At 38.2% G+C, this 14306-nt stretch overlaps 1 protein-coding gene across 10 annotated transcripts in view; it reads right to left on the bottom strand.

The window, feature by feature from the left end:
- Window positions 1–475: 475 nt before the first annotated feature.
- Window positions 476–14306, bottom strand: part of Mitf (melanocyte inducing transcription factor) — a 198710-nt gene continuing 184879 nt past the window's right edge. For all 10 annotated transcript variants that reach the window (XM_013156514.3, XM_063260242.1, XM_063260243.1 and 7 more), the window contains 3 exons: window positions 12596–12671; window positions 9108–9255; window positions 476–4064 (listed from right to left, as the gene is read on the bottom strand). In XM_013156514.3, the coding sequence (XP_013011968.2) occupies window positions 3663–4064; window positions 9108–9255; window positions 12596–12671 (626 nt within the window). In that variant the 3' untranslated portion in view covers window positions 476–3662. The remainder of the gene's footprint in view (window positions 4065–9107; window positions 9256–12595; window positions 12672–14306) is intronic.

Below are 14306 nucleotides of genomic sequence, written 5' to 3'. Positions count from 1 at the left end.
TACTGTATTTAAAAAAAAAAAAAAAAAAAAACAGCCAGGATCTGGCAGGTTGGGTATCTTAAGCTTTCATTACTGTAAATTTGTATTTTTAAAAACCCAGTATCTTCTCTTTTTTTGTAAATACGCAAATGTTTCCCTGGCAATGTCATTTTTTTTTTCCTTATAGCTGCCTCTTATTGAAACACCTAAAAAGGCTTCTTGGTATTTGAAAGTTAAAAGTCTCCCCAAAATCAGAGGGATGGGGGCTACATAATTAGACTTCATTTAAATACAAGTCATAAAGTAATAAAAATGTTTCTAACCAAAAAAGTATCATTTTAGAGTGGCATTTAAGACAAAATAAAGTACTGCTGACATTTAAAAATTTTTCTCGCAATTTGTAATTCATTAGATGAGAAAATTGTGCACTACCATTTTTCTTTGTAAGGAAAACAACATTCAAAACTGACATTAACTAAACACAACTGGCCATCACTATGTGAAAAACCAAATGCTTTAATGAAGCTACCAAGAACAATAGTTCAATTATTTCATTGGATACATTAATATCAATCCATAATATACAGTGCTATGGACCATACAGAAATTATTGCTGCATCCAACAGCAAATGACTATTATTAACATTACAGTACCAAGCGTCCACAAGAGACAGTCATTTGTCATTTTATCAAGAAATAGGGTTTTTATACTGCTATCAACATCAACTTTTCCCCAGTGCATTTTTCAAAAATATTACTAAGTGCATTCTTTTGTGCTTTATTTTATCTTTTAATATCCTATGTACTTTATTTTCTTATTGCTTTATTGTTTAAAAACAACCAGAAAGAACTGTCATCCTTAAGATATGACCAGATTGGTCATACAGTTTTTGGCAAAGTCAGAAGGTTTGGTATGTCCATTGTCTTACCTAAAGGCAGGTGGACAATTTTGATATTTTGGTCACTCCAAATGGAGGCCCAACCCTGAGTCACAATTCTGTACCCAGGGATAGGGGGAGTGGTGTGGATCATTCTCTTGTTAAAACAGCAAGCCCCAAACACTGCTTCTTGGCTTAAATAGTCACTAAGATGAATCCACATACTGTTTGGCAATAAAGAAAGAAAGAAAACCACTCCCCAAGGTTGCAGCATTCTCCTGAGCTTCCTCACCTGCCACTCCCAGCAACTCTGTCTTGAGAAGAAGACAGGAAGGGGATTTAGTTCAGCAGTTCAAGCGCTTACTTGGTAAGGTAAGCGCAAGGTCTTGAGTTCAATCCCCGATACAAAAAAAAAAAACAGGAGACAGGGAAGCCGGTGACGGCAAGCTCTGGAGTTGCAGGAGTGAGGCAGTGGTACAAGATGCCATACACTCTCTCAATAAAGCCTCCCAGAAGGCTGCTTCTCCACAGCTGTGGTCCTTCAGCCATGGTCAGTCCACCTTTGGTCTAGTGTTAAAATCCCTCAAAATCAGCTAAGAAAAACTGGTATCAGAGCATCGCAATCTTCCACTTTCACACCCAAACCCCTCCCCCATATAAATATGAAGAGAAAACTAGACAATGCTATGATTGTATCAGTGAACACTACGGTACAATTTGCTGTTCATGCAGATTTGCATCACTATTCTAGGAAAAGAGCTATACAATTAAGAGGGTTGAAAGAATGGGAACTAATCTTCCCTACCCCCTTAAGTAATAAAGCTATAAAAGTGATAGCATCATCAGTGTTTCCGAGGATTCTCATTGCCCAATGTGCCTGGGGACGATGCAGGTTGATTATTTCCACTGAAGCCATCCATTCACACAGCTGACAATAACTCTTCTGATTCCTCCATCGCCCATCACTACTTCACATTTGACATTTAAACACTTTTTTAAAAGTGGTCAAGGGTGCAGTAAGAACCCTTCTGAATAAGGTTTCCTGATGAAAGAAGTTGGCACTCTGTCACTAAAATATATTTCATATTAAAAATATGTGAAGGAAAATTGGAAGCTCTTATATGGTCTACATAGGCACCATGCTACATGTTCCTGTCGACTAGAGATACCATCTTGAAACGTTCTCCTACATTACAGTTCAGTCAGTGCTAGTCCAAAAAAGACTACTGCTATATTTAAGGCACTTCATTCTGAATGGATATGCTTTATGCCACTCACTATTCAACTGTAGGCTGCTACTGAGAAATTCCATTCCCCAGCCTGGCTTGTAACACTATAATATCATTTGTATAAAACACTGAGGCTTGATACATATTAACACTACTGTTATTGCATAGGGCTACGCAAATAGATAATGCACTGAAACTAACTTTACAACATTGCTGCTTGTTAAAATATTGTTATCAAGTAACAGTAATTTGCCAATCCAGTATTTTTCTCTTTAAAAAAAAATTCCAGTGAGTTTGGTGAATTAAGCCCCAATTTTAATGACCGTAATGGGCATAATAATACTATGGTTATCAGTTTCCAAGAATATTGCTATTTTTTATATCCTAAAAATAAATACATAAGTTTATTCTTTCTAGAAAGCCAGTATTTAACCTATTAATACTATACCTTAAATGTGCTGAAAAACAGTTCTGAGTGAGACTGTAATATACAAAATATTTTCAAAGCTCTCTTTAAACACAAGACCTTGCAAAAAAAAAGTTTGCTTTCATGGGTGTACAAAGAATCCAGAAAACCACCAGTGAGTTGTAAAAATATTGAAACTTGAAATTTTAAGATGCATATTCTTAGAAATTAATACAAACAATGAAAAGAATGATGATAATAAAAGTCTGTACAAATCAAATGACTAAAACATAATTTAAAAATAAAAATAGCCATGCCAATTAGAAATGTGCCCAGTGTGGCTGCCTTATTGAAAGCAAAAATGGGGGGGGGGGGAGTAAAACTTCCACTGCTCCTCGTATTATACTGTGAGAGGACATTCATTTCCATTTCAAAAGAAAATACATCTTATGAAAAATTAAATCACTCTCATTAATTCATTAATGAAAAAAACTAACTTTAGAGAGTTAAAGAGAGCAAGACTAACTCTGTTTTAGAGTTTTGGTCCGACTCCTTTCAGTTTTTGTTGGTATCAATTATATCTTCTAACCAGATAATCGTTATTAAAATGACCGCTTTTTTTTGTCTTTTATAGCATATACCAGTTCTTTCAATAGTTTGCAATATAAACACTAAACAATGCTAGAAAGGTACTGTATATTAAGGCAGTACCAATGAATCAATAAATTTATAAAATGGAAAGGTTTAGTACGAAGGTTTCTTTCTTTTTGTTTTTGGTTGCTTTACATTCTTGTACTTCAACTTTACATTTAATTTCTAAGGAAGTCACAGGCATAAAAATCTCAAATCAAGTCTTCCCCTGAATAAAAATGGACAGACACTTCTCTGATGCAAAATCCACTTGCTCAGAAAGCTTGTGCCAGAGGCAAACTCAGTTCATAGATACTGCACACTTATTGTACAATACTTTGGAGGCATTTGTAGTTGTAAAATAGAATATACAAGTCTGTTTCACAAAATTCTAAAAATAAAATATATCCTGGCTATTGATAAAGCATGAAAAAAATTCATATTAAGGAAGGAAAATTATCAAGAAAACCCCTTCAGGTGACCTATGAAGTCTGCTAATCCAGACAGGAAGCAGTCCGTGTGGCTGAACGGGCGGCCTTGCTAACAAGCGTGCTCTGTCTCTTCCATGCTCATGCTGCTCCTCCGGCTGCTTGTTTTGGAGGCTCCCGGGGACACAGACGACAGGAGTGGGTCAGTCACACCAACAGGAGACAGAGTATCATCCATGAGGATGTCTTCCAGTTTGGATGCCATTTTCGTGGGGACACTGTAGGCAGGGTTGCCCTCAGCCCCCGTCCCCAGGTTGCTGTTGAAGCTGATCGTACCGTCGGTGAGATCCAGGGTGGTCGTGCAGCTCAGGTCTGGGTGGTGCTGCAGAATGTCTTGACTGCAGTTCTCAAGAACCGGTTCTTGCTTGATGATTCTATTTACCAAATCCGGAGAGCAGAGACCCGTGGATGGAATAAGGGAAAGTCCGTGAGCTCGAGCCTGCATTTCAAGCTCCTGTAACAGAAGTCAAAACCAGGCACTTAATCATGTAGAGCACTGAGGACTTTTAAAAGGTAGTGAAACTGCTCCATAGGATACTGTGTCAGTGGCTGGATGTCAGTATACATTCGTCCAAACCAACAGAATGTGCACTACTAGAGTAAATGTAAGTTAGAGATTCTTAACCTGGTGTAATGGCACAAGTCTGTAATCCCAGTACTCTGGGGGCTAAGGCTACTGTAATTGTAGCTCAGCCTGGGCAAGTTAGTGAGCCTTGTCTCAAAATAAAAAATAAAAAAAGGCCAAAGATGAATTTCAGCGCTAAGGCCCTGAGTTCAATCCCAAGGGCTGCAAATAAAAAAGAAAAGATGACAAGACAAGACAAAAGAGAGAGAGAGAAAGAAAGAAAGATCAAGGTAGGTTCATTATGTGCACTGTAGACACAGGGCACTTTCTGCAGCTTCCACTCATTGTTACTGGGAATCTTAAATCACCCCCAAATAAGGCCTATTAGGTCAGAGGTTGAGAAGGAAAACTGAATTTCCAAAGTTAAAGCTTGTTACTCTTTACAATTAATAAGCTCTGTATTTCCTAAGCTACAGGTACCACTGGTAACATATAAACATTGTGTGGTTTATGGGTTTTATTACATATTAAATGTCAGGAGATTGATTTTCATGGATATTAATATTCAAAATGAGGCTAAATTGAAAAATACACTTAAAAAATTAAAATAGGAGCTGATAAAACCTATTAGGGAAGTAGAAATATAGTTTCATGGTCCCTAAACTACACTGAGTGCCCAAAGGTGCTGCGTTAAACTCAGGTTCCTGCAGCTGTTTTGGGATTCAAGAGAAATGGTGATACCACCCCAAGCATTACCAAAATCCAGAGCATTCTCAGTTTCAGTGTCGGACTCTGCTCAATGCTTTTCAGTCACATCAAGTAGAGCTTTGGGTACTCTGTGTGGCCATCTGCATGGATGAGGAGAAACGTGGTCCTCTCTGATCAGACCCGAACCCAAGGTTTGCAGGAGTTGTGTAGGCCCCCCCCCCACACACATCTTATTAGTGAGTCCTGTGGTTAGTCAAAACTAAATAAAAATGCTATCATTCTTTTGTTTTAATGTTTTAATTTTTTCAAAGGGCAACTAAGCTGTTAAAACCTAAATATTCAGTAAGTTGTTGGAATCTTAAAGAAACAATAGGTACTTCTTTTGGTCAAGGGTGCAGTAAGAAAGTTACTGAGAGACAATAAAGGCAACTGCAAGAAAAAGTGTAAACGGTGCCAGCAGAAGGGGTGCAGCTTCCACACACCTCCCACAGTTTTAGAAATATCATTTAACCTATATCACTAGCAAAGAAAACCTATTTTTTTAATTCAACAATTAAGTTCTCCTTTATGAAATGACTGTTTTCAGGCTACACTCTCTTCACATACCTTTTTATTATGATCTATATTGCATCCCCAGTGTGTCTATATTGAAATCCTAACTCCCAGGACTTTGAAATGCGACTGTACTGGTGATGGGATCTTTAAGAGGAACTGAAGGTAAATGAGGTGGTATCAATAAACTCACCCTAAGAGAACAAAGAAGAGATGGGGACACTGACACAGAAGGGCAGACCATGTGCAGGAACAGAAACTGCCATCTGCAAGCCTAGAAGGAGCCTCAGAAGGAAACAACCCTGCTGGCACCTTAAGACTTCCAAAATTTTAAGAAAATAACTTCCCACCCTTTAAATCACCTAGCCGGTGCTCCTTGTTGCAGCAACACTAACTGATGAATAAATTCCTAAGTGTCAGTGACCTGGGAGCTCAGGGTGACACAGGAGGATCAAAAGTTTGAGCCCAGGGTCTGGGAGTTTAGCTCAGCAGCGTAAACACCTGCCTGGCAAGTGAAAGATCATGAGTTCGATCCCCGGTACCCAAAAAAAAAAGTTTGAGCCCAGCTCGAACAACTCAGTGACCCTGTCTCAGAACAGGTCTGAGGATACAGCTCAGAGGGAAGGTCCTCAGTTCAGTCTCTATTACTAGAAAACAACAACAAAACCCAAAAACCCTTGGATGGCTTTCCTTTTATACTTTCTGACTGTCCTTTGACTATTCTTCCTAAAATGAACCCAGCTGATTCCCAAGAAGTATTCTGCTTCCACATTCCTATGTCATCTATCTTTCTGATACAATAATATATAAAAATGGAATATAAATCTGCAACAATCCATGTGGCCTCATCAGGGGGGAAGTTACACTTAACCTTTGCCCATGGCCCTAGAGACACCTGTGTTTGAAAAAAAAAAAAATCACGATTCAGTTTATTTTAACATTGTTGGGTCCACTAGATTCTTTTGAAACCAAGACAAGAGATGGGAGCTGGAGATGTCACAGGAGTGTCTGCGTGTTCCTTCACACAATTCCCAGAAACACAAGTCTCTCCAGGCAAGGCTTCAAACCCTTGGGCTATTTAATAAAATGGCAGTTCCACCGATAATAAGGCTTCATGCTCTGCCTTCTGTGAAAATTTCTGCATGCATCACTTGGATTGAAAATGAAAGGAAGCCCGCAGGCCCACGCTACAAACATGGGCTCTTGTAAACCCACACCAACATGCTAATAAGAGCAACACCTCCGGACACGTAGTTTGTTTTTTCAATAAATAAATACACAATAAGTAAGTAAAGTTGGGTTGAGAGAAGCAAAATTCCACTCTATTCCTTTGTTGTTTAATTAAAAATGCTTATTAATGACTAAAGTAATTATTTAGATTTCCAAATAAGGTAGTAAACCTCATCTGGCACACTCTGGTTTCAAAACTACATGCCAGATATTTTCTAATTCATGCTATCTTCTACTCTATACTAAAGTTCTAATGATTGGCCCATAGTCACTGGAGGAAAAACCAGGATATTGCCATCCATAGAATTTCTAATGCATATATTTCATAATATTCATATCTCATAAATATACATGTTCTTGGGACCTTGAAATGAAACAAACTTAGCTTCTCTTTCAAAACAGTTGATGCATTTTAGTATTTTTATAAAGGAATGACATAAACCTTAAAATATGATTAGCTTTTATAAATGGGTATACGACTGCCCAGGCTTGGTGACATATTCCTGTAATTGCAGCCTGGGTTACATATTTCCAGGGAAGCATGAACTACATAAGGAGATTCTGTTTCAGGCACCCTCCCCAGAAGAGACAGAAACAGCGACAGAGACAAAGAGACAGAGAAAATGAGAACAAAGTATAATACTAGAAATTAAATATCTACAGTTACTTACTAGAGAGATGGAACAAACATACAACAACAAAATCAACAGAAATCAAAGAAAGCGGTAATGGGGAGGGAAGGGAAGATTTCCAAATTATACACACTTCTACTTCACTACCCAGATTCTACAGCCAACCCTAGAGAAGGGCTGCCTTTAGTCACTCCCTCCAAGACCGAAGATCGCTGGAGTGAATGTCACATGTGACACCTTGAAACGTGAACTGCTGGTGAGTAGTCAGAAGGAAGGAGAACTTTACTAGAGGTGAAGTCCTCTGTGAGTTCAATGTTAGGGATGAGCACCTCCAGGTGAAACGTGATGGACTCTAAAATGTCACACTTTGCATAACTTCCAAAAAATAACTTTACAAATAGCTGTCTTGGGAACGTGAAAAGTAAACCTTACTCCACAGCAAAATCTAGTAAAGGATGCCCATCTACTCAGTGAGAAGAGCCAGTGTTGATGACTGTCACAGGCAGTTTGTGTTGCAGGTCAGCAAGGATGTGAAAACATCCTATGAAACTTGGGTGACTGAGGATGAAAGATCACAAGTTGGGCCCAGCCTGGCCAATTTAGCAACTTAGACCCTGTCTCTACATAGTGTTTTTTTAAGATCAAGATATAGTTCAGTGCAAAGGCTCTGGGTTGAGTCCCACATACCACAAACAATTATAACAACAACAATGGCAACATTGTTGCAAGCCACTTTGATCAATGACACAGAGTTGAATCTTGAGGACAGCTTCAGAACAGATTTTGTCTTCAAATGCAGCCTAAAAGACAAGTGCCAGAGGAACCCTAGGAAAGAAGGATCCTTCTCTACTTCTTGACCCCACTGATAGTATGTTCCTTGGACACAAATAGTGGTGTACAGGTAGCCCATTTAATATTTTCCCCCTAAGAGGATAAAGTTTGATTTATACGTGGCATAATTTCAGTACATTCAACTAATTTCCTATATTATTTTCTACAGTGTCCTCTATAAACTTCAGTTTGATTCCTTACATCCAACTAAGGCATCTTTTTAATTTAAAATGTACAGTCAATGCTCAATATTTATAGTACCTATAGTCTCTAAAGTGACTAAAAACATTGAATTAGTGACTATAGAATTACTCTCCTAGGGGGAAGACAGGGTTAGAATCCTCCTTGGACAACATTTTCATCAACTGATCAATACACAATCTTGATTCAAGTATGTTTCTGTGTAAGGAATCTTATATTGAATACATACTGTTGATCCATTCATACTGAACTCAGGGCTAGCAGTACTATAAGACATGCCTGAAGAAAGTATACAGAGCACCTGCCTTGTCTCTGAAGGTGCATGACAGCTTTCTTGTGATTACCAGACAGCACTTTAACATTGCATTTAGGGCCTTTTGACACAGCAAAGTCACCAACACAAAGCCCACAGATGTGAAGAACATGACATTTAGCAACCAAACCATAATGGCATGAGAGCTGAAACCAGAAGGCTGGTCACTGACCTCAAGCTGAGTTGTTAAGACTTCCACTTGGAGCCAGCACCATGGTCAACTCAGATTCACCACTTTGCACACAATCCAAAAACGACTGGGGAAAGTGCCACCAGTTTTAATTGGGGCGGGGGGGGGCACCCATACATTTCTAACTAGGCAAATTCACAAATACAGAATCTATCAAGAGTACAGATCACCAGTAATAGGATCGTGTAAGTCAACTCCCTGATGGCTCATTAGATCCTTCTTGTCCCATCTTAAAGCCAGCAATATGCTTGCAGAGCGCACTACACAGAGGGTACCTGTATTCTGAGCAGCAGGTGCCGGTTGGCATGCTCCAGTTTCTTCTGTCGGTTTTCAAGTTCTTTTGCACGTTGCTGTTCCCGTTGCAACTTTCGGATATAGTCTACGGATGCCTTTAAAATGGTTCCTTTATTCCAGCGCATGTCACTGATGCAAAAGGAATAAAACAGACCTCAGTAAGATTTGAGGCTCAATGAAAATTCAGTATTCGAAGCATTTAATTTCATCAGATGTAACAATAACTGCACAGCAATAATCTCTACAATTGTACTAGTGCCATGGGCTGGACATTTTTTATCCATTCTATACACCTGGTCTTACTTAATCCAGGAAAGAACTTTGTTAAGGTAGGAACATGGTGCAAATGTTCAAACAGAGACAGTTCAACTTGTCCTAGGTCACACAGCTATCATAAGGTGGAGACAGGACTTAATTACAAGAGCAATATTCTTAAATATTATAGTAAGTAATTCCAGGTTTCTAGGACTACAAAAGTTTACCCATCTGGACAGAATAAGCAATGGTAAAAAGAGATCCCACTAATTTATTGTGGCATGTTTAGATTTTTATCACAAATCAGCGTAAACAGGTTCTTTAACTCTCTGTATCTGTTGCCTCATCTACCTGATGATGCTACACTTACATTAGCAGCTGTTACTGCAATCAAAAGGCATACTTTATATGAATATATTCTGAGAAGTCCAGAACACAGTGCAAATACAGAGCAGGTGTTGTGTTAAGTGATCAACAAGATGTTCATAGTGGGGATCTTTTTATAGCACATTAGTATACTATGTGCCAGGCACTTTTTGAAGAATTTTATAATTCATTCACTCTTGACCTCAATGAGTAGGTACTAACATGATCCAATTTTAATGAATGGAAACTAACATACACAGAGGTTAAGAGTTTCTCCAAAGTCACAGAGCTAGGAGGTGACAGATCTAGGAAGCCTAGAGAACCTGGGTCCAGGCTTTCCTCTTATAAGTCACGACACAATTCTTTTCACTGAGTCCTCAAAGCAACTAGACTCCTTGGGAATATTCTCAGGCCCCCTTTTCAACAGACAAGAAAAATTAGGTCCAGAACACAAGTACCTTCTCCAAAGTCAACCACTAGCAAGAGACTGTTTTGGAATTCCAGCCTAGGCAGCCAGAACTTGGTGTCTCTTGGTCCTTATGCAGTATTCCTCCAATGTATTGTGTATAAGAAAATCAGAACCACCATTAACATGTAGGCAAAAGCACTTTGAAGGTCTTAGAGCACTCCAGAAAAACAATAATGAACAATCTATGTTTATGTCAAAATACATCTGTGTTGCTTGAAATTATTCTGAACTCTTCTATAGACAATTTTCAACATAATGATGACAATCACAATGGAAGATAAAAACAAACAAAAAACTCTGATGATGGGAAAACTATCTACTTTATCATCTGTAAACTGCTTAGGAGCAGATCAGAAATACCAGGTGCCATGTGTGAATGGTGGGCCGTTAAAACAAGTCGCCTGGTAATTGGTCCTCTTCTGGGTTAAAACAAATGAAAAACAAAACAGTTCTCCCAGAAGAGGGACAGGTAGGGGCCCCAAAGAATTCCCTGGCATTGATCCTGAGAGTCTCAGCGCCAGAGATGGCAAGCTAAAGAGATGTCCTGACATGTTCAGAGAGAGCGTAGGGACCTCATGTTCAGGGCCAAAACCAAAGGAATAGAAACTTTAGCAATCAGACAGAAATGTAATTATAATGACTGATACTTGACCTAGGCCAGCAAGGTGAGAAATAAGAACTGAAACCTTCAAGCAAAGCAGTCACTCAGATTTTAAGTAACTTTTCAACCAGTTATCTTGAAGTTTACCACCTTGTGAGACTTAATCAATTATGTTTCTGGGTTAAAATGGAAGGCTTTCAATTTTTTCTTTCTTCCTTTTTTTTTGGGGTACTAGGGATCAAACTCATGCCTTTCTATTTGCCAGGCAGGTGCTTATGACACTGAGCTAAATCACCAGCCCATCAAATTTCTTTTTTAATAATGAGAGGAGACTTTTTTTCATACAGAGGCATACACAAAACTCCAATGCAAAAAAGAAAATCAACAAAAGCAGACTTGCTCTGCTGGAAGAAAGGGTACCAAGCTGAGACACTCATCAGTTAGAATGTGTCTCTACAGCAGCCCCAGAGGACATTCTGGAAAACCACCATACAGATTATAGTCTGTTTTACCTTAAAACAATGCCTACAATGAAAGAGCATTATCAGTTCAGATTATAAACACCTAAGTATTCTAATATAATGCAGCAAGAAGATATGCAAATCCAGGCTTTCACTGCAGCCCCACAATTCCATAATATGTTACTAAAGAGATTCTCACATGCTACAGTTTAAAAGAATATGCTAAAAAGTGAAAGCTGATAAAGAACAGGAAAATGGGAATTCAATTTCAACTATCATGCAAGATTGACTATAGGAAATGAAGGTCACAGCCCTTTAGTAGGATAAATTTGTGCTGCAGAACTGAGAATTTGAATGTTTCCAGTTTGCAAAATGCATTTCTTTGAAACCTAGAAAAACCAGGTGTTGAAGATGGAAATTGTGCTTGCACATTCATCAAAACCACCTCACAATAAGTAGTAGTTTTATTTTATTTTGCTACAAATTCCCTGACAATAATGTGAATAGCAAATTTAATAAGCCTTGCATGAATAATGCTTGATTGCATCTTTACATTTTATTAGATGGCTAAAAGGTCATATTCAAAGGCTAATTTCATAGAATGCCTGTGGGGGTCATTAAAATGTATATATTCCCTCACCCCCACTTCAAATGGACCAATTCCTAATGGATAAAGATTGTGTATTTGTTGTCCTATTTGATGACACTGCAGGTAACTATGAAGCAGTAAGAGAAAATTATCTTTATAGCTGCTATCTCTAAGAGGTGGGATAGAGGGAAACCAAAGGCTGAAGCCCAAATTAGCTGACTTGTACTTAACAAGAAGATTAATAATTACCCTTATTTCCTAGATTGGGAAAACAAAGAATGTGCAAGTTTTCATAAAAAAATTGACCTTTTGTCTGTTGAATATCAGTGAACTTGAAGTTTCCAAATTGTTCATCAGTGCCTAGAGATATTGTTACAAAGAGTACACAGTCCACAAATCTAAATCTTGTACTGTGTGAATGCTAAAGAATTTTTTAATAGGAATTTGTTTGCCAAAGAATCTCTGATTTCAGATAGCCCTTCCTCACACTCAAAACTAACCATTTAATGTCCAGCAATCCTTTTGGACAATTCAGTGCATTTCTCTTGAAATTTTAGTTGGATGAAATTAAGCAAAAGGAAGGTTTAAGAAATAGTTAGAAAGAGAGAACCAAAGAGAGAAAAGGGATTTCTTAACTTCAGTCTTTATAACTCCATTTTTTGTAACATATGAGAAAACATGAAGGTACAAAAAATAGATGATACAGATTAACATGCAATTGTACTCACGGATCATTTGACTTGGGAATCAAAGTACCTAGTTCTTTAATGCGGTCATTTATGTTAAATCTTCTTCTTCGTTCAACTTTGAGAAAAGAGCACAGGAAAGGGCCATTAGTAACAGCACCACACGTGCATTTAGCATATCTCATTAAAGGCATGTGCATGTGAACTTCACCAGGTCAGGGCAATGTGAATCTGACCAATTTTTCCCCAGTTCTTACTGTGTATTTCGTATTGAGGTTAAAGCATTTTTTAAAATGAGCTACTTTTGCAGAGAACTTTGCCATTTACAAAGTCCTTAGATACACAAGTTTTCATCTGATACAGTAATGACTCTGAAATCAGATTTCCTGTCCTCAGTTATAAATGACAAAATTGCCTTGGAGATATCAAGAACTTGCTGAGGACAGCCAGCAAAGTGGTGAGCAGCTGGGACTCAAGTCTAAACATTCTTCCAAAGGCAGGTAGTGAACTCTTTTGCTTTGTAGGCCAAGCACCAACACAGACGGTATTATTATGTAGATACTTACAAATTAGACAAAACACAAACGTCCAATATATTTTTTGACAAAATTCAAAATATATGAATTATGTTTTACAATGCAAACCAAAAGTAATGAAAAGTATCACAATTTACTTATGATGCTGAAATTTGAATATTATATGATTTTCACATCACAAATATCACTCTTGGTTTCTAGCCTCCATTGCTACCTAAGAAACAGAAACATCATCTCTTGCTTGGATTGCTATCATCCTCACTCGTATCTCTGCTTTACCCAAGCCCAGAGCTGCCTGTCTCTTTGGGGTCTCAAGAATACGGCAGCTAGTGAGATCCTGTTAAAAGGAAAGTCAGGGCACGTGGATCCTTACTCAAAACCCTCCAATCAGTTCTCATTTCATCTAGACAAAGCCAAGTCCTCAAGGATCACGCAGGCTCCCAGCCCTCTCTGAGTGACTGTATTTCCTATTGCAATTCATCTTAGAAACACTCTTCCTTTAGATGTCTGAACCACTCTGCCCTTCCCACCTCAGGCAATAACTCAAATTTACCTATGAGAACCCTCAGGTCATCCTATTTAAAACTGACTCACCCCCAACCCCAGTCCATCCTGCCACTGTGTCCCCTGGGCTGTCCTTTGTCTCTTCAAATAAATTTCAACTACTTAATTCACATGTTTCATACATTTCACACAATAAGCTTATTTTCTGCTGCATTCTAGGCAACTGTATATGGTTGCCACAAGTAAGTGTTAAAGAATGCTACATTTAAAGTGGAATTCTATTACAGATGATCCTGCATCTATGTTTTCACAACAGGACATTACTGACATCTTTCACCATCAACATCTACCTGTACCACATTGTATTATTACTGCAGGGACATCCTTCTCCAATTATTCATTATGAAAGTCGTATAAGCTTATAAATTATTTCAAAAACTACCAACATATATAAAGGAAAAAGTAACAGTCAACTCTTTTACACTATCCAACATCTATGTGTTTGGAAAAACTGTCACTTATAAGTGTGCTCTCACCCACACACTTACACATCCACATAACACATGCACAAAGCATATCCCTCTATAGGTGGCCCTTGTGTACAACGGGATGATACAGCTACTATTCTGCCTCTCACTGAGTAATATACAGTTGATTCCTAGCTCAAACATAAGCTCCAAAGAATAGGAAACCCATAAGTATGACTCACTTCT

Source organism: Cavia porcellus, unplaced genomic scaffold (genome assembly GCF_034190915.1).
Source record: "Cavia porcellus strain 051 isolate PalLab524CR breed Dunkin Hartley unplaced genomic scaffold, mCavPor4.1 scaffold_13, whole genome shotgun sequence".
Lineage (NCBI taxonomy): Eukaryota > Metazoa > Chordata > Mammalia > Rodentia > Caviidae > Cavia > Cavia porcellus.
This window is presented reverse-complemented; position numbering and strand designations above follow the sequence as displayed.